Source organism: Emys orbicularis, chromosome 2 (genome assembly GCF_028017835.1).
Source record: "Emys orbicularis isolate rEmyOrb1 chromosome 2, rEmyOrb1.hap1, whole genome shotgun sequence".
NCBI classification, from domain to species: Eukaryota; Metazoa; Chordata; order Testudines; family Emydidae; genus Emys; species Emys orbicularis.
In genome coordinates, this window is record NC_088684.1 from 250,123,237 (window position 1) to 250,141,819 (window position 18,583).

The 18,583-nt window shown below is 43.7% G+C and overlaps 1 protein-coding gene across 4 annotated transcripts in view; it reads right to left on the minus strand.

The window, feature by feature from the left end:
• DYNC1I1 (dynein cytoplasmic 1 intermediate chain 1) overlaps window positions 1–18,583 on the minus strand; it is a 244,612-nt gene that overhangs the window by 89,685 nt on the left and 136,344 nt on the right. For all 4 annotated transcript variants that reach the window (XM_065397879.1, XM_065397881.1, XM_065397880.1 and 1 more), the window contains 2 exons: window positions 17,885–17,984; window positions 12,717–12,842 (listed from right to left, as the gene is read on the minus strand). In XM_065397879.1, the coding sequence (XP_065253951.1) occupies window positions 12,717–12,842; window positions 17,885–17,984 (226 nt within the window). The remainder of the gene's footprint in view (window positions 1–12,716; window positions 12,843–17,884; window positions 17,985–18,583) is intronic.

Consider the following 18,583-nt stretch of genomic DNA (forward strand, 5'->3'; position numbering starts at 1 on the left):
TGAAACTGGTTTTCAAAGCTTCTCTGATGCACAGCGCTTCCTGGTGTGCTCTTCTAATCGCCCTGGTGTCTGGCTGCGCGTAATCAGCAGCCAGGCGATTTGCCTCAGCCTCCCACCCCACCATAAAGGTCTCCCCCTTACTTTCACAGAGATTGTGGAGCACACAGCAAGCAGCAATAACAATGGGGATATTGGTTTGGCTGAGGTCTGAGCGAGTCAGTAACGATCGCCAGCGACCTTTTAAACGGCCAAATGCACATTCTACCACCATTCTGCACTTGCTCAGCCTGTAGTTGAACAGCTCCTGACTCCTGTCCAGGCTGCCTGTGTATAGCTTCATGAGCCATGGCATTAAGTGGTAGGCTGGGTCCCCAAGAATAACTATTGGCATTTCAACATCCCCAACGGTTATTTTCTGGTCTGGGAATTAAGTCCCTTGCTGCAGCCGTTTAAACAGAGTAGTGTTCCTGAAGACGCGAGCATCATGAACCCTTCCCGGCCATCCCACGTTGATGTTGGTGAAAAGTCCCTTGTGATCCACAAGTGCTTGCAGCACCATTGAAAAGTACCCCTTGCGGTTTATGTACTGGCTGCCCTGGTGCTCCGGTGCCAAGATAGGGATATGGGTTCCATCTATCGCCCCACCACAGTTAGGGAATCCCATTGCAGCAAAGCCATCCACTATGACCTGCACATTTCCCAGAGTCACTACCTTTCGTAGCAGCACCTCAGTGATTGCTTTGACTACTTGCATCACAGCAGCCCCCACAGTAGATTTGCCCACTCCAAATTGATTCCTGACTGACCGGTAGCTGTCTGGCGTTGCAAGCTTCCACAGGGCTATCACCACTCGCTTCTCAACTGTGAGGGCTGCTCTCATCTTGGTATTCTGGCGCTTCAGGGCAGGGGACAGCAAGTCACAAAGTTCCATGAAAGTGCCCTTACGCATGCGAAAGTTTCACAGCCACTGGGAATCGTCCCACACCTGCAACACTATGCGGTCCCACCAGTCTGTGCTTGTTTCCCGGGCCCAGAATCGGCGTTCCACGGATAGAACCTGCCCCATTAACAACGTGATCTCCAAAGCACCGGGGCCCGCAGTTTGAGAGAATTCTGTGTCCATGTCCATGTCCTCATCACGCTTGTCGCTGCGCTGCCGTCACCGCCTCCTCCTCGCCTCGTTTTTCTGGTCCTGGCTCAGCATAAACTGCACGAGAACGCGCGAGGTGTTTACAATGTTCATGACTGCTGTCGTGAGCTGAGCGGGCTCCATGCTTGCCGTGGTATGGAATCTGCAGTGTTCACCCAGGAAAAAAGGCGCGAAATGGTTGTCTGCCGTTGCTTTCATGGAGGGAGGGGTGAGGCTGTAACCAGAACCACCTGCGACAATGTTTTTTGCCCCATCAGGCACTGGGATCTCAACCCAGAATTCCAATGGGCGGGGGAGACTGCGGGAACTATGGGATAGCTATGGGATAGCTACCCACAGTGCAACGCTCCGGAAATCAATGCTAGCCCCGGTACATGGACGCACACCGCTGAAGTAATGTGCTTAGTGTGGCTGCATACATTCAACTTTATACAATCTGTTTCCAAAATTCGAATGATATAAATTCGGATTAATCCCGTAGTGTAGACATACCCAAAGTCTGGCTATGAGTGCAGGGGACTGGACTAGATGACCTCTTGAGGCCCCTTCCAGTCCTACGATTCTATGACTCTGTGATTTTCAGTGTCTGATTTGTACATAACACTGCACTTCTGAGATGTTTGGAAGAGTCACTGCAGAGAAATAGGCAATGAATAGCTCAAGTATTCATCTAAAAAATAAATCAAAATATAGTCAAATAAAGTGTATGACTTTTTTTCGCTGTCACTACGATTACAGATTAGAACTTCTTAAAACGTGTAAAAAACAATGCACAAAGAGTCCACTAAATTAGAAAAGAAGTTTCAATTTGACCTATTTGTAACCCTTTTCTGGTCAGCTAATACCTATGGCTTCTAGCTTCCTCTCCCCCTCACTCATGAAGTAACTGATTTATTTTAAAATCTGGTATCTAGGTACTTACTCCCTGATCCACTGGCAGGGTCTCTGCTAGAGTGCTGGACAACAACCCCTATTGAGGGTCTGGGGGTGGGCGGGAGCAAGCCCGCTCACATCTGAAGGCCCCTCCCTAAGGGTCTGAGCTACCGGATCCAGATCTCAAGTAAATAAGGGGGACAACTAATGACAAACAGGGACAGGAGTGAGGGTCACAGGTTCATAAGCGGGGAGCCAGAGGATGACACCAAGTAGAGAACCCGGGACAGCGCCCCCTACTCCTAGAAAGCATCCAGGGAGCAATGGACGCAGCCCAGAGGAACTCTGCCCAGATACATGAGCGAAGGGAGGAGCAGAAGTAGGTCCCACAGTTGCAGAGTACCTTCCCTTCCAGCATCCTCCTCCTGGTATGGTGGATGGCCACCTTGACCAGCGCCAGGAGAAGGTTGATGAGGAGGTCTTGTAACTTTGTGGGGCCATAGATGGGGTGTGCATAGATCAGGAGGTGTGGGGAAAAGTGCAGCCAGAACTTGAGAAGAAGGTTCTGGAGGAGCCAGAAAAGGGGCTGCAACCTGGCGCATGTGAGGTAGATGTGTGCCAGGGTCTCCTTCACGCCACAAAAGGGGCAAGAGTTGGGGGGGTGAACCATACCAAGTACACGGGCCTTGGAACCAGGGTGGAATACACACTGGCCCACCAGGGCGCCTCACCCTCCACAGATGGTAGGAGTTCCTGCCACTTGGTGTCAGGCCGGGACACAAGGGTGAGGAAATGAAAGGTGTGGAGCATGACTGTGTACAGCTGGGATAGGTGCAGTTCATGCAGCTGGCTCAGGTTATGCAGAGGGAGTGGCTGTGGGGAGCTTATGAGGCCGGGGCCCAATGACAAGATCCAGAGGGCCAGGGGTGAAGGGCAGGCGGGGAGCATCCTCCCACAGGACCCCTTCAAGGAAAACCCAAGAGGTGGAAGGTAAGGCTGCCCTCACCTCCTGGAGTAAGTGCTAGGGGGTAGGAGAGGTGGAGAGTCCCATGCATCGGCCGAGCACCAGTGGATACACCCAGGCCTCCCCCTTCCTCCCACCCCGGTTGTAGTTCAGCAGGTCCGGTTAAATCAGAGCCCTCGGAGGCGGCGGAGGAAGGCACGTGGCACAGTGCTATGATGGACTACCTGCACCATAAAGGAGTCTCTGCAGGGCCTGGAGGCAGAAGACATGGAACTGACTGCGGAGGCAGAGCAGGCCCTGTCTTCCTTCCTCCAGGGGGAAACTCAGAATCCCCGCAGAGACCCAGTGCAGCCCTGGCAAAAAGAACTCCAGAGTTAGCTGCTCAAGGCGGGCCAGGGTACCCTGCAGGCCAGGGTACTCTGAGCCGGTGCCAGAGCATGGACAGGACCAGCTGGTTAAACATCAGTGCCCTCCCTTGCAGGGAAAGGCATCAGAGCAGTCCTGTCCACCTCCACAGCTGCTTAGCTACCCTGCCCTCCAAGTTGTGCCAGTTCTCTGGTGGGGAGGGATGGGTGGTGGAAAGGTAGATGCCCAGATAGAGCAGCGGACCCAATCTCCACCGGGTGGCCTGGAGCACAGGTGGGAGAGAGCTCGTCTGCCCCAACCATCAGGCCAGAGCTCTTGACCAGGTGACCTGGGAAGAGTAGGCCACCGGACAGACAGTTTGGCAGGCCTCCACCCATGCCAGATGTCCAGGTCCTGGACCACGAGGAGCACGTTGTCAGCATACACTGACAGGAACACCCGCAACTCTGGCTCGTGGAACACCAACCCCGTCAACCTCCTGTGAAGGAGAAGAAGGAAGGGCTCCACGGCCAGAGTGTACAGTTGGTCTGACAGCGGGCAGCCTTGATGCCCTCCTCAACCAAAGATGACAGGTTCAGTCAGGGTCTAGTTGAGCCAAACACTGTGGAGACGTACAGCACCTGGAGAAAACCCACAAACTGGGGCCCGAAGCCAAATGCATGCAGAGTGCCTAGGAGATACCCATGGGCCACCCCGTAGAATGCCTTCTTCGGGTCCAGGGACAGGAGGGCGAATGACAGACCATCGCCATACCTGAGCAGACGAAGATCCCAGACCAGATAAAGATTATCAAAACTGATATGGCCCGGGATGGTATAGGTCTGGGTGGGATGGACCACAACCACCTGCATGGACCCCAGCTGCAGCGAGATGGCCTTTGCTATGACCTTGTAGTCCATGATGAGGATTGAGATGGGACACCAAGTCCGAAGGTCACGGTGGTCCCCCATCTTGGGCAGCAGGGCAAGCACAGCTAGCCTGCATGACAGGGGGAGCACCCCACTCCCTAAGGAATCGACCCAGACGATGGCGAGGTCTGGGCCGAGGACATCCCAGAACATGAGGTAGAACTCCACTGTCAGCCTGTCCATGCCTGGGGATCTATTAATGGACATCAGATGAAGGGTTTCCAAAAACTCAACCAGAACAACAGCACCTCCATGACAGCCTCTTCCTCCAGCAGCAGCAACTGCTCCGACAGCAGCAGCAGGCAACCAGTCAGGAGAGGCCCCAGTGTAGATGGTGTCACACACACTCTCTCTCTGGGAGGATGGCCAGAAGGTTCCCAATAAACAGCACAGGGTATTTTACTAGAAAAAAGGTCTCTGAGCTGTTTGTGGGCTAGAAAGTAGCCAGGAGTGAGGCTGGCCTAGACACCCATGGGGACTTGTCTGGGATTCTTAGCTGGCATGAGGATTTGGTGGCCCAGACAATGGAGGAGACACTGCAATGGCTGTTTGCAAGTGCAAAACCTGTACAGGGTGGGGACACTTGTCCCCTGAGCCCCCCCAATCGGTGCCACTGATACATAGCCAAATACAATGATCATTTCTGAGCAACAGAACGTTGATAAAGATTTAAAACGTCCTAAAGTTCTCGAGGCCTGCTGATTCTTCCTCTGAAATGTGCCCTCTTTCTCTCCCTGAGACATGCAAAGCCTCAAATGCTTGTTTAGACTTGAATCCTATTTAAAGTTTAGGTCATCCTATCAGGGAAGAGAAACAACATCATGGGACACAGATGATTAATCACACATAAACAATGGACAATGAGTAACAGTAACCTTAGCACTTGTGGATAATCCAGAGGTTATCACTTATTTGCACAATGAAAACAATACCAAACATGATATTAGTCTCTACTAAAAAAGCAGTAGAGGATGAGACTGAAAATATTGTAATACTGTTATGAATTGATGCTCTGGGTATGCTATCACCTTGAATACTGGGCCAGATCCTCAGGTAGTGTAAGTCAGTGTAGCTCCATTGAATATATGCTGATTTATACCAGCTGATGTTCAGGCCCACTGTGGTCAGTTTTGGTCATCCCCATCCAAAAAAGGCTATACGGTGGAGGGGAATCCTGGGAAGCTCTTGTTAAAATGCTGCCACCAAACTGAAGAGAGAGTCAATGTGATATGCTGCAATTCACTCCCTCTCTAGAGGCTGCCAAACCATCCCTACAAGGAATGGCTCAACCATGGGGCCTCATACAATACTTCGGAAATGCACATTTTTGCCTTTGGAACGAATCTCATTGCCATAGGAATCCACGATGTTCCAGAGGGAGGGTCCCCGACCCTTCCCATTTGAAATTACACAGGCTGAAGTCTCTGCTATATTATCAATATGCACAGTATATTTGTGATTACCAAAGAACACTCATAGTGAAAAGCATTTAACAAATCTTTCCTTGGAAGGGGTGTTGCCTTCCTCTTTGGTTATGTTTCCGATAAAACGTTTTTGCTTACATAGGAAAACAAATGAACAAACTCATGTCCCTCATTCTTCCCTGTCTCTCCACTTCTACCACCACATGCACCCTTGTGGTGCTGGGATTTATGATGAGCTAAAGGAGGAAACAATTTGTGGCACTCCCTTGTTAAAATATTGGCAGCAGCATGTCATTGGATATATCCAGAAAGAGAAAAAAAGTCCAGAGAAGGGTAAAAAGAATAAATGATGACGCAAAGGGAGATTTCCAAATCAAAAGAGATTAAAAATACGAGGACTGTCTTGTTTCTGTTTTGAAGAAAGGAGAAAAGGAGGTAATGTGATGGAAATATATAAAATCATAAATAATAGAGAGAAGGTGAGCTGGGTGTTATTTAGTCTCTCCCCTTCTAAAACATAACAAGGGAATAGTCAAAGAAATAAAAAAGCAACATATTTAAAAATGATCAAACATTTTACACAACATATAATTAATCTGTGAAACGTACTGCCACCCACACTACATTAATGAGCCAAAGTCAAGGGCGCTGGAACAATTTACATAGTGGGGGAGCTGAGAGCCATTGAACCAAACTAAATCATGTATATGATAGTAACTACTTCAAATTAAGGGGTGCAGCAGCACCCCCAGCACCCCTAGTTCCAGCAGCTATGGCCAAAGTACTTAGTAGGATTTTTAAAAGAATTAGATGTTTATAAGAATAGCAAGAATATAATCAGCAGTTACAATAGCTAAAATAAGAGAGACAAGGCGGGTGAGGTAATATCTTTATTGGACCAACTTCTGTTGGTGAAAGAGACAAGCTTTTGAGCTCCACAGAGCTCTTCATCAGGTCTGTTATGGGGAGATCAGCCCCCATGCTTCAGGACATAACAACTAGGGTTCAGATTTTTGAAGCTATTTAGGTGTTGCTGCACTCGGCATTGCAATGCCTAACTGATTTGGAAGCCTAAATCTCATTTTCAAAAGTGATTTAGGCATTTAGAAGCCTAAATCGTATACACTGTCACAGGGATTTTGGCTCCACAAGTGCCCAAATTTTGACAATGAGACTTTGGATCATAAATCAGCTAGGCATTGCAATACTGAATTCAGCAATGCCTAAATATTCTTAAAAACCTGAGCCTAGCTGCCTGGTGTTAAGAAAAAACTCCTCTATTAACAGATTACTGCATAACTGACCTTGTGGCAACTATAAACCTTCCACTGAAGCATTTGGTACTGACCACTTTCAGAAAGAATACTGGACAAGGCAGACCATGGATGTGATCAGCTATGGCAATTCCAATGGTCTCGCAAAAGATTACAATAAACAACAAACACTAAAAAGCTTTACAGCCCATTGTAATGAATTTTACTTATAACCATCTTTAATATATACTGAAAAAGATATAGAAGTAAGGTTATGACTCCTGACATGGAATTTCAAACATTCACAGAATTTACTCTAAAGCTGAAATCATTTAAGGTTCTGTCCAGATGAAGTTCACTTATCTGATTAATGGTCTATAGAGGATCCACAACCGTACTGCTGCTGATGCTATAACACCATATCTGGGGGTATTTCCTAGAGCTTGGTTTGAAATGGGTTCATAATTTTTTTCTCAGAACTAGTTTGCATGGGTTCTTTGGCTGTGCAGTTTGAAGACACTCACATCTGTAATGTCCAGTTTCCTCATGTCTGAATCTCATTACAAAGCTGCTATTTAAAAGGCAAAGTCTGATTTTGTGGATGATCAGGTGGGTTCACTAGAACCAGAACTTGGACTAGTGAGCAAAATATAATTCTGGGTTTAGGGGATATAAAAAAGGCATTTAAATGGGAAGGAATGCGGTAATTCAAAAAACAAAAAGTCCACCTCTCCCTCTCACTTCATCTGCCTCAAAAATACGTTGTTAATGTAGAGTTATGTTATATACAGTATGTTGTAAGTTGAAAACACTAAACATTTGAAAGTCAGATCAGAACATAAAAAAGTGAAGGTTCCACAAACGTCACCAAACAGCATGTACCTACTGGCAATAACAACGAGGAGTCCAGGAAATTCATAGATACTACAACAATTTGAGAAACTTTTCATGTAATTGAATACAATTCAATATGCAATATATTCTACTCAAGTACAAGCTCCTGTTTCTCCTCCGTGCAGAAAAAGAAAGGCTTCAGCCTGTGTCTATTAATGTTGTACTCTAGCATGTGTGCCTGATTTATGTGGAGTGCACAAAGTAAAGGGTACATATCTGGCCTGCATCTGCTATATCTCAGAGTCATACTGAGAGTGTTGTAGCCTGATTGATAAGCGGGTATTTGCTTTTATCTACTATGCAATAGTTGAAAGGGTTCTGCTTCCGAATTAGCTACAGTAGTGAGGTTGTCAACAGAACGAGGACCGTGAGAAGCACATGAGAAACAGTCCATTATGTGCTCTCTGACTAGCAAAGTTATAAAATTTGTTAGTCAAACCAACAGGATCACAACCACTATAATATAGGAAAGGAGATAGAGCCAATACAACATTGTCCAACACTTGCATACTCACATCATCCCTTTTGGGGAACCCCAGAATAGGTGAAGCGATCTGCATATGGTCATTCTAACGTATCCCACTGCCCACAGGCTAGGTCTTACCTTTCATAGGCAGTTACGCTGCCCCCCACAATATCTTATAATATTTAATGATGGTTTCAACTTTCTTTCCTTGTATGTACTTCCACGTAACAATATTAGGGTCCCTATCTTCACTAGGTCAATTAATCATTTACATTATTCTTACATCAATTAGTTGCCATGGTACACCTGCAGTTAGTTCGTGTAAGTTTTGGTTAAGCTCAACATACTTTTAAACTTTCCTAAAATTCCAGAAGTATACTTCTGCAGTACCTCCCTTTGCCTTTCCCTATCATGTACCACTCTCATTTATTGTAATCCTTATCTTGTGACTTAAGGTCAATCTATTGGTTAAATACAATTTACCTAGTAACCACCTATGTCATCACTGCCTTAGCTATTCTAAGCTAATTGTCATGCAGGCCTGAGGCCTGTAGGTCCTTTTGTTACAGCTTTATCTATAAAAAGAACAGGAGTACTTGTGGCACCTTAGAGACTAACAAATTTATTAGAGCATAAGCTTTTGTGGGCTTTATTTATGCTCAAATAAATTTGTTAATCTCTCAGGTGCCACGAATACTCCTGTTAGTTTTATAGATAAAGCTGTAACAAAAGGACCTACAGGCCTCAGGCCTGCATGACACAAGTACTCCTGTTCTTTTGCGGATTCAGACTAACACGGCTGCTACTCTGAAACCTAGCTTTATCTATGTTTTACTCATAAATAGCTTTTACATATCTGGATGGGTACAGGATGAACTTAATAGAGATGGTGGTATTTCTAGTCATTATATACATATTTGTATAGGCTGAGTTTAAAGATCATAGTGGAGTAGAAGATGATGGAGGGTGTTGTCGATGGAGTCTATGTGGAAGATAATATGTGATCACTGTGGGAGGACAGCTGTGAGCAGATCAGGCATCTTGCCTGCACAGGACATTTTGGTTACCCATGATCAATGGATGTTATTCCAGATATGTGGAAATACAGGGACAAAGGATGGGGAGGTATTGTGGGGGGCAGCTGATCAAGGCAAAACTTTTGTCATGCCTGGGCAATGTAGCTGTAATGAAGAATGTACATTCACCTATAACTGCTGAACAGTCACAGTATCAGCTGGATCTGAAGGAAAACTGGGCATAGCTGATACAAGACATAGTGAAGTGGCTGAATCAGGACTCTGAGTCAGGGAATGTTTCCCTTGCAAAACTGTAATGTATATGATACGAGGCTAAATAATAACACAGTTGGTTTCCACTAACTAATAGAATAACAACATGATGATCTAGAGAACTGACTTCCAGACTCTGAGTAGCATACATTTTTTTTCGTATTTTCCATCTGAATCAGTTAGCTCAGCTAAAACAGCCTGTATTGAAGAGACCAAGTGAAATGCTTTCTGCTGCCCCTCTAAATCACATGGGGTATGCTCAGCCAATCCGGGACACAGGAGAAATTCTATGTGATACCTTCCCAGAAACCATGGTTCAAATTTGGCTCCAACTTAAAATGGCACTGGGGAACATGAGCATCAACATGTCTGTGGATATCCTGGCACAGCAACACAATATTTCCCATAGACACAGAATCTGAGCTCGTTGTCACTGTAGGAGAGGTTAACCCAAGTTGTTGCATGAAGGCACTGTGCTACATGACTATCCCAAAAGACAGAGATTTTCAGGGGTCCAGACCCAATGCTTGTATCATATCGTGGCAGAAAGTGAGGAGATCTACCCTACCTGCTATGGGAGAAGTAAGAAGAAACTCAATTAGTCAAATCTTGAAGACATCTTTGTGCCTTGAGGGGATGGTTTCCCATGGAGGGATGAATCTGGCTCCACGCTTGTTCATTTCCATGAGCTGGTTTAGCTTTAAATAAAGTGCATGTCCTGGCAGATTTTTAATTCATGGGGTATATTATTCTCTCTGTCTTCCCCTTCCCATACAGGACTGGTCAGAATCTGGCCATTAACTTGAATAAAACCATATTCCTTTTGAATATGCAATGGGTATTTTCTCCACTTTAATATTTTGTTTAGAACATGAAGCTGCACGAATATCTTAAAATGATCTGAACATAATTAGGATGCCATGCTCTCAGATGTGTTGAAGGGACATATCAGACTGCCAAATAGGATACCAAGAAAAAAAATGTTCTTATTTCAAAGATAAAAATATGTATGGCATATTTACTGTGCAGGCCCAGCTTCTTGTGGAGTTGCTTTTGGGATAGTAAATTAGAAAAACATGTGAATTTAAGGTTACTTAATCAGGTTGAAGCAGTTACTCCAATTCCAGCAACTCCCTCCCACTATGTTACATCTGATAATGTACCAAAGTCCAAACATAAATTTAGTTCAAAAAGATCTTTGGTCCTTAAATGTAAAATGACCACTCAGTTTACACAGCTAGCCAGGTAATACATATTCTTCCAAAAGAAGCAATTTTTACCATAGCATAATCATAGAATCATAGAATATCAGGGTTGGAAGCGACCTCAGGAGGTCATCTAGTCCAACCCCCTGCTCAAAGCAGGACCAATTCCCAACTAAATCATCCCAGCCAGGGCTTTGTCAAGCCGGGCCTTAAAAACCTCCAAGGAAGGAGACTCCACCACCTCCCTAGGTAACGCGTTCCAGTGCTTCACCACCCTCCTAGTGAAATAGTGTTTCCTAATATCCAACCTAGACCTCCCCCACTGCAACTTGAGACCATTGCTCCTTGTTCTGTCATCTGCCACCATTGAGAACAGCTGAGTTCCATCCTCTTTGGAACCCCCTTTCAGGTAGTTGTAGGCTGCTATCAAATCCCCCCTCATTCTTCTCTTCTGGAGACTAAACAATCCCAGTTCCCTCAGCCTCTCCTCATAAGTCATGCGCTCCAGACCCCTAATCATTTTTGTTGCCCTCCGCTGGACTCTTTCCAATTTTTCCACATCCTTCTTGTAGTGTGGGGCCCAAAACTGGACACAGTACTCCAGATGAGGCCTCACCAATGTCGAATAAAGGGGAACGATCACGTCCCTCGATCTGCTGGCAATGCCCCTACTTACACAGCCCAAAATGCCGTTAGCCTTCTTGGCAACAAGAGCACACTGTTGACTCATATCCAGCTTCTCGTCCACTGTGACCCCTAGGTCCTTTTCTGCAGAACTGCTACCTAGCCATTCGGTCCCTAGTCTGTAGCTGTGCATGGGATTCTTCCGTCCTAAGTGCAGGACTCTGCACTTGTCCTTGTTGAACCTCATCAGGTTTCTTTTGGCCCAATCCTCTAATTTGTCTAGGTCCCTCTGTATCCGATCCCTACCCTCTAGTGTATCTACCACGCCTCCTAGTTTAGTGTCATCGGCAAACTTGCTGAGAGTGCAGTCCACTCCATCCTCCAGATCATTAATAAAAATATTAAACAAAACCGGCCCCAGGACCGACCCTTGGGGCATTAGTAATCTGCAGTTTACTAATCCCCAATTGTAAAATTTTACAAACTGAAACTTTTCCACATGCTTTTTGCATGCCAGGATTCCAAACATAATTACAATGGAAGGGTATTAATAAAGGGGCTGGAGTCTTGAACCAAGCCATGCTCCATCATTTGGGCAATGTGATGGAAATAGAGCATATGAGCAGAAAATTCAGATGATTTCAGGCTATGTCATGTGAAATAGAAAAACAATGGGGAAAGAAGTGTAAACATGCACAAGGAAATGAAGCGTCAGACTATTTTTAAATTGTCTATAGACTTCTGAAGAGGCTTGGCCATGCAATAGCATTGAGTGAAATTAAATGGTAGCTGGATAGCCCATAGGATAGTCAAATGCTAATTTGTTGAAGAATCCTCATATTGCTTAAGTCATTTTTACCAAGATATCAGCAAAATGAATGTTCAGAAATGTGGTGTATATTTATGCATTTTAAAGTTGAAAAATCACATTGAACATCAGAGGAGTGAGAGTAGGCAGATTGGGACACAGAGGACGCAAGGAAGTGAACGTGGGTGGGAAAGCATATGTTGCTGCCTGGATGAGGAAGTGGTACACCACAGTTACTTCATAAGTGCAAGGTCTTTATAAACTAATTCTTTTAGGGGTTGTTTTAAATACAGAATGACACTCAATCCCTGACAGGGCTGCATTATTGTTTCAGAAGGATTGATGCTTTCTCAAAACATTAGACTGCTGCTTGTACTTTTTCCAAAATTGTCTATTTTTAACCTCGGCCTCTTCATCCAAGCAATAGGCAGATGGGTTGCATAGCCAACTCTGTTTTGCCTACTAGGAAATGAATGGCTTACTGAATCTTACCTGACAATGGAAAACATATTCTGGTGTGGTTTTCTTAAACTTCATGTTCCAAACTAAGGCCACCCCATCTGGCTCATGTGGAGCATCTTCGTTATTGTTATAAGAAGCAACCATCAATTCAGGGTACTAGACACGAAAGAACATGCAGTAGGATTAGATTCTGTTTTGGGATGAAGAAACTATGTGAAATCATATGAGACAGAAGCAATCATTTCTCACGCTACATGTGGTATCAAGTATCTGGTTTTAATAATATCACACACCACTCCAAACATACTGTTTAGCTACACTTTGGTTTTATATTTTATTAGTAAAGTCCTTAAAGATTTCTCTGTTGGCTTCATATAGCGTCCTCTCAGATATCACCAGGATAACATTATTTACTGTAGGTAGTTCTCTAAAACATATAACTTAAGAAAGACTTCAGATATTCAAACTTTGCTATGAAAAAGGTCCCGTTACAGAAATTCTACTAACAGTGAAATCTGAAAATTTAATTTGAATGCTTAAAACATTTCCTTTCTGAGACTATGAAATTTTAGTCTCCATCAATTTATATAATATATATATTTATATTATTTATATAATAATATTATATATATATACATAATATTCAAACAATAGATCGGCTTTTATTCTGAAGTCCACATTCTTCAGCATGGTAGAGAGTTGCTTTTTCCTTCTTATTTCAGAATAAGAATAAGGCACCTAGTACAGAAGATTCAAATAACAAATGAAAACCTTCTTCACACAGGGTCTAATTCTGCAAGATGCTGAGGTCCTCTTTTGAAGTGCAGAGTGCCATCAAACAGGATTTGAGGGCACTCATTACAGTGAAGAACCAGGTCCATATTTTCTAGTGTACTCAATCTCAAAGAAAACATGTATGATGAATTAGACTTTCAGACTATATTGATTACAATATATTGTTTTCAACTATCATAAGCAAAACTAATTTAAGTATAGGGAGCCAAACATATTTCTGATGTAAGTCTATTTACTTCAGTTCAGTTACATCAGGAATGAGAAAAACCAAGAAATCTACTTTATTACAAAAGAATCTAACCTAATCTTGCTGAAAAATAAGCAAATATATATATTTATATAGAACTGGCATATGGGTGAATGAGTACATCATTATGCGAATACTTTATGCAAATACTTGCTTATGTATTTCATAATTTAAGCTAATAAGTGACCATTAAAATTGGCCTGGGCACTTTTACAATCGTTAAAAACCCAGATATCAAATATCAAGATCGAAATAATAATATTAACAATAATCTACCCACACAACACAAGTCATTTATACTGTTCTCATCCCCGACTTACACACATACATATACTTCAAAAAACTCTATCCCTCAATCCAAATGCCCAAGATAAAAAGACGAGCTTTGTATCATGTCCAGGTTAGAAGATATGGGTTCTGGCAAACCAATGGGGCCCTCATGGAGAATGACTTGTCATCAAGCCTCTCCAGTTTCAACCAAGAGTGATTCAGCTCAAGTTCTTCTTCTGGTATCTGCAGCATTACATAGGAAAGCTGGTGAAATCTCTTAGTTCCAAGCCATTTACCACTGTGCAGGGGAAATGCAGAGCTGGGAGAAACAGCTCTTCAATACAGACAGCTTCTATAAAGATAATGGGCCAAATTAATTCCTGATGTAACTATAATGACTTCATGAATTTGGCCCCTTCTACTTTGAAGCCTACAAAGGCATTTTTAAAAAATGTTTTAAAACCTTTTTTCACCCCCACCCCCCAACCTTCAAAAGTTCCTTTGGAGCAAAAAAAAAAAAAAAACATAATGGAAATACTACAGTAATGTAGAGCTGAGTGTCATAGAAAAGACCTAACTTGTGTCCATTTTTATGGACCAGTGTTTCATACAGCTGATTATGTTTTTATTCAAGTTTTATCATTCCTAAGTAGAATAGAGGCCAGATCCCAGACCCCTCTTCCCATGTGTGAGGGAATATTTGGTTAGCATAGGGCTGCCATAGCTGCTCTCATTTCACCTCCTCTCCCAACTCCAATGTATGGGCCATTCTGGGGAAAAGGAAACATGGCTGGGTTGCACCTACATTCCGGCATTCCCTGGCTGCTGGAACAGCCCTTACGGGCCATTGGCACCTGATACAAAGTACAGCATCCTTGAGACTGATCTGCTTTACACCAGAAACCAGCCAATCCCTCCTAGGATTGTGAGAGAGGTAAAGACGGCTTAACTGTGTACCTAAGTATCTGTTTACCGGCACAGTTGCCTATTTGGGGCTAGTTCATTCTCCTGTAGAACGCAACTGGAGGTTTCTAAGTGACTTTATGGTAGCCTGTCTGAGCACAAACAAATGCCGGCTTGTAAGTTATCAGTTTGCATGCATTCTGCAGTCACAGTGTAGGCATCAACTTGTAAATTTAGTCCCAACTTTAGATATTCAGTCATTGATTGGCATCATATTGAATTGGACAACCACCATTATAGATTCATAGATTCTAGGACTGGAAGGGACCTCGAGAGGTCATCGAGTCCAGTCCCCTGCCCGCATGGCAGGACCAAATACTGTCTAGACCATCCCTGATAGACATTTATCTAACCTACTCTTAAATATCTCCAGAGATGGAGATTCCACAACCTCCCTAGGCAATTTATTCCAGTGTTTAACCACCCTGAGAGTTAGGAACTTTTTCCTAATGTCCAACCTAGACCTCCCTTGCTATGAGGAGTTTTCACTTGAAGGGGTGATTGCTATTGAGAGAGGAGGTGAAGCACTATGAAAATTGTCAGGTGGGCACCTCTCAGGGGTTGATGAAGAAAATCCTGACTCCCAGGTCCCCAATCAATGAGTGCACACCAATCCCCCTTTTGGGAAGGCAAGGGTAAATCCCACAGACAAACACCACACTTAGCGATAGGACAATGCTTTTATCTGAAGGGAGCAAGCCCAGGGACAAAAACACCACACTTAGGTCCTGTCTACATTAAGGACAGTTTTGTAAAATGTCCCACCCTTGGCCTGCCTTTGGGGTGATCACACAAGAGTCAAGAAGGATCAGGCACTGTGTGTCTGAACTCTGTAGCTTTTCACTTGTTTTTGGCTTTAGATTATCTGATATAACCTCATTCTAAACCAAGCAATGTGATTTCCCTCCCTTTTTACATGAAAGTTGAACCTATTTGGGCATTTGCCTGAATAAAAGCTGAGTAAGGACCTAAGACTTTTACCCTTCTTTCTGCAAAAGAATGAGCGGACTACTGGATTGACTTCAATTGTATGAGGGATCCCACATGTCCTGACCCATATATCACAAGTGACTAGGGAACAAGATAATGTGTTTAATCAAGGCATCAATGTTCTTTTTATATTTTTTCCAGTTAACCTATTTGCCTTCAGCGTATTTTGCAGGAACAGTTTAATCACAGACAATTGAGTAATGTATTCTGCCGTTCGCCTGATAGGTCAAATACCGTTTGGTACACTAGGCATTGCATAATGTCAGGGTGGGAGTGTGAGCATACCATAAACCTCTGCTTGGTGAGATACGTCAAGCTTGCTCAAGTTCCCTCTCCATTACGTGAACACGACAAAGGAAATGAGAAAAGCCAGAGTGGCCCACCCCCAATGAAATGTGGAGTGGCACTGAGAATAGCTCAACTGCACATGCCAAAGAAATAAGGACTCAGGAGCTACTGGGAGGGGAAGGCAGGGAGGGGAAGGTGGGGCGGGGCCACCCCAGAACAAAGAGGCGGGAAATAGAACATGCTTGTGTGCCTGAGGGGCTGAGCAATTACATCTGGCAGTTTTCTAACTCGGCTTTATCTTGCTGTCCTGGGACTACTAAAAGCTGCCTGTTAGGAAAATATCAGATAAGAATTCCATGTAATTTCCAGCTCCTGAACAAGTGAACAACCACGATAAGCATTTCCTCAGGCTTATACTTGATTTCTGTGTAAATCCATATGTGCTTAAAGGCCACCCACATGCCAGTACATACCTCTTGTAAAATTTATATTCTTAGGTATGAAAGCACAGAAATAAATTCTTAATTTGAGTCTTGGGGAGTCAGTTATATAGACGAAAAAACTCAGTTCACATGCAGATGAGATTATATCCCATTGTTCCTAAAGTATCTTGGATCATGTATGATGTAACCAAGGCACTATGGCCTATGTGACACATTAAAACTAAATTATTTGGGTCCCCTGATCTAATGCAGGACTGTATCTCCCTGGCTTCCAACGCCTTTCATTCTAACTGCCTGCCAATTCACTGCTTCCCCTCACCTTGTCAACTGGCATTTTAACACACAAAGAACCGTCACCTGGTATGGAGGGACAAAAGACAGTCCTACTGTCTTAGGAGGTGTACAGGAGGATGGAGAGAAAATTATTGCTAGTCAGAATCACTGGGTGCCTATTCCACTGCCTCTCCCCATCCACGTACACTGCTCATCTACTTCAACTTTAAGCACATAAACTTTTACACATTGAGCTCCTAAGGTGCTCAGGAGCCAGGATATTTCATGTCCTCCTCATCTGCTGCTCCCCTTTCAACTAGTCACTGCTCCTGTATATCTCAGAGGACCTGCAGGAAGGAAGCCCCAGTACTAAAAACCTGGTGTACTCTGTGGCAAGCTGGACCTAAAGTCTTCGGTAAGACCCTTCGGTTTTCGTAGAGCTCTGCTGAAAATCTCTGTGGCAGAGTCAGGTACATTCAACATCTTTTTTTAAGGCATTAAATATGAAAAATAAAACAGTCAAAATATTCAATTCTTTGTGCTAGTTATTCCTGCCTGCAATTGTGTTTACTTTACTTGGTCGTCAAATTATAAACTTTCAATGCGCCACAAACTTTTGTACAGAAAATGTGTAACTGTAGGGTAGAAGTTGTTAGGAGAGTGGAAAACTGGAGGTTTTACCATTTGGGTAGGGTTATTAATACATAGTTTAAATATTAAGTCATGATTTTTAACATCAAATACAAACAAAAGACAGATTCAGATACTCACTAGTCTCCCTCTCCCCCTACACACACACACACACACACACACACACACACACTCTTTCATAGCCAATTGTTAACTAATGCCTAATGTCAATGAAACAAAATCTTACCAAATAAAACAGAATCAAAGCTTTATATGTGGTTCACAACTGCAAATCTTACCTGAAGAGACCAATCCATACAGGTGACAACGCGATGCTTTGACCAATGCTCATCATAGAACTGACGATTAAAGGAAAGGTTGGCTCCGGCTTGAACATCTCTGTGTGGATTCAAACAACAAAAGGTATGCTTTAAAGTACCAAGGCTTACTTGCCATGACCACAAATGTAAGGATTTCTGACTGCCCCCTTTTCCCATTCCCTCTTTCCCAGCCTTGTCATCTTCACTTAATAATCCTGTCCTTGGCTATTTGGTCTTATTGGCCAGCTTACCTGGGAGTAACAGAAGAGTCACATTTTTGCATTTGGAATAAATTTGTGCACATATTTGACCAAAAGCAGAATTGCTAATTTCCCCCCCAAGCCCTCCCCCATTCAGCTTCTTCAATCACTGTGGACAAACATCCTTGCTGTCACTCAGGTCCACAACCTGGGCATCATCTTCAATTCTGTCCTCTCTCTTGATCCTCACATTCAGGCTTTGTCTAAACCTTGCAAATTCTTTTTGTGTAACATCGCTAAGATACAACCTTTCCTATCCACCCACGCAGCTAAAAGTCTCATCCTGGCTCTCATCATCTCATGTCTTGACTACTGCAACATCCTCTTCTCTGGACTTGACAAATGCAATCTTGCCCCAATCATTTCCATTTGAAATTCTGCAGCAAAGACCATTTTGCTAGTTCATTACTTTGATTGT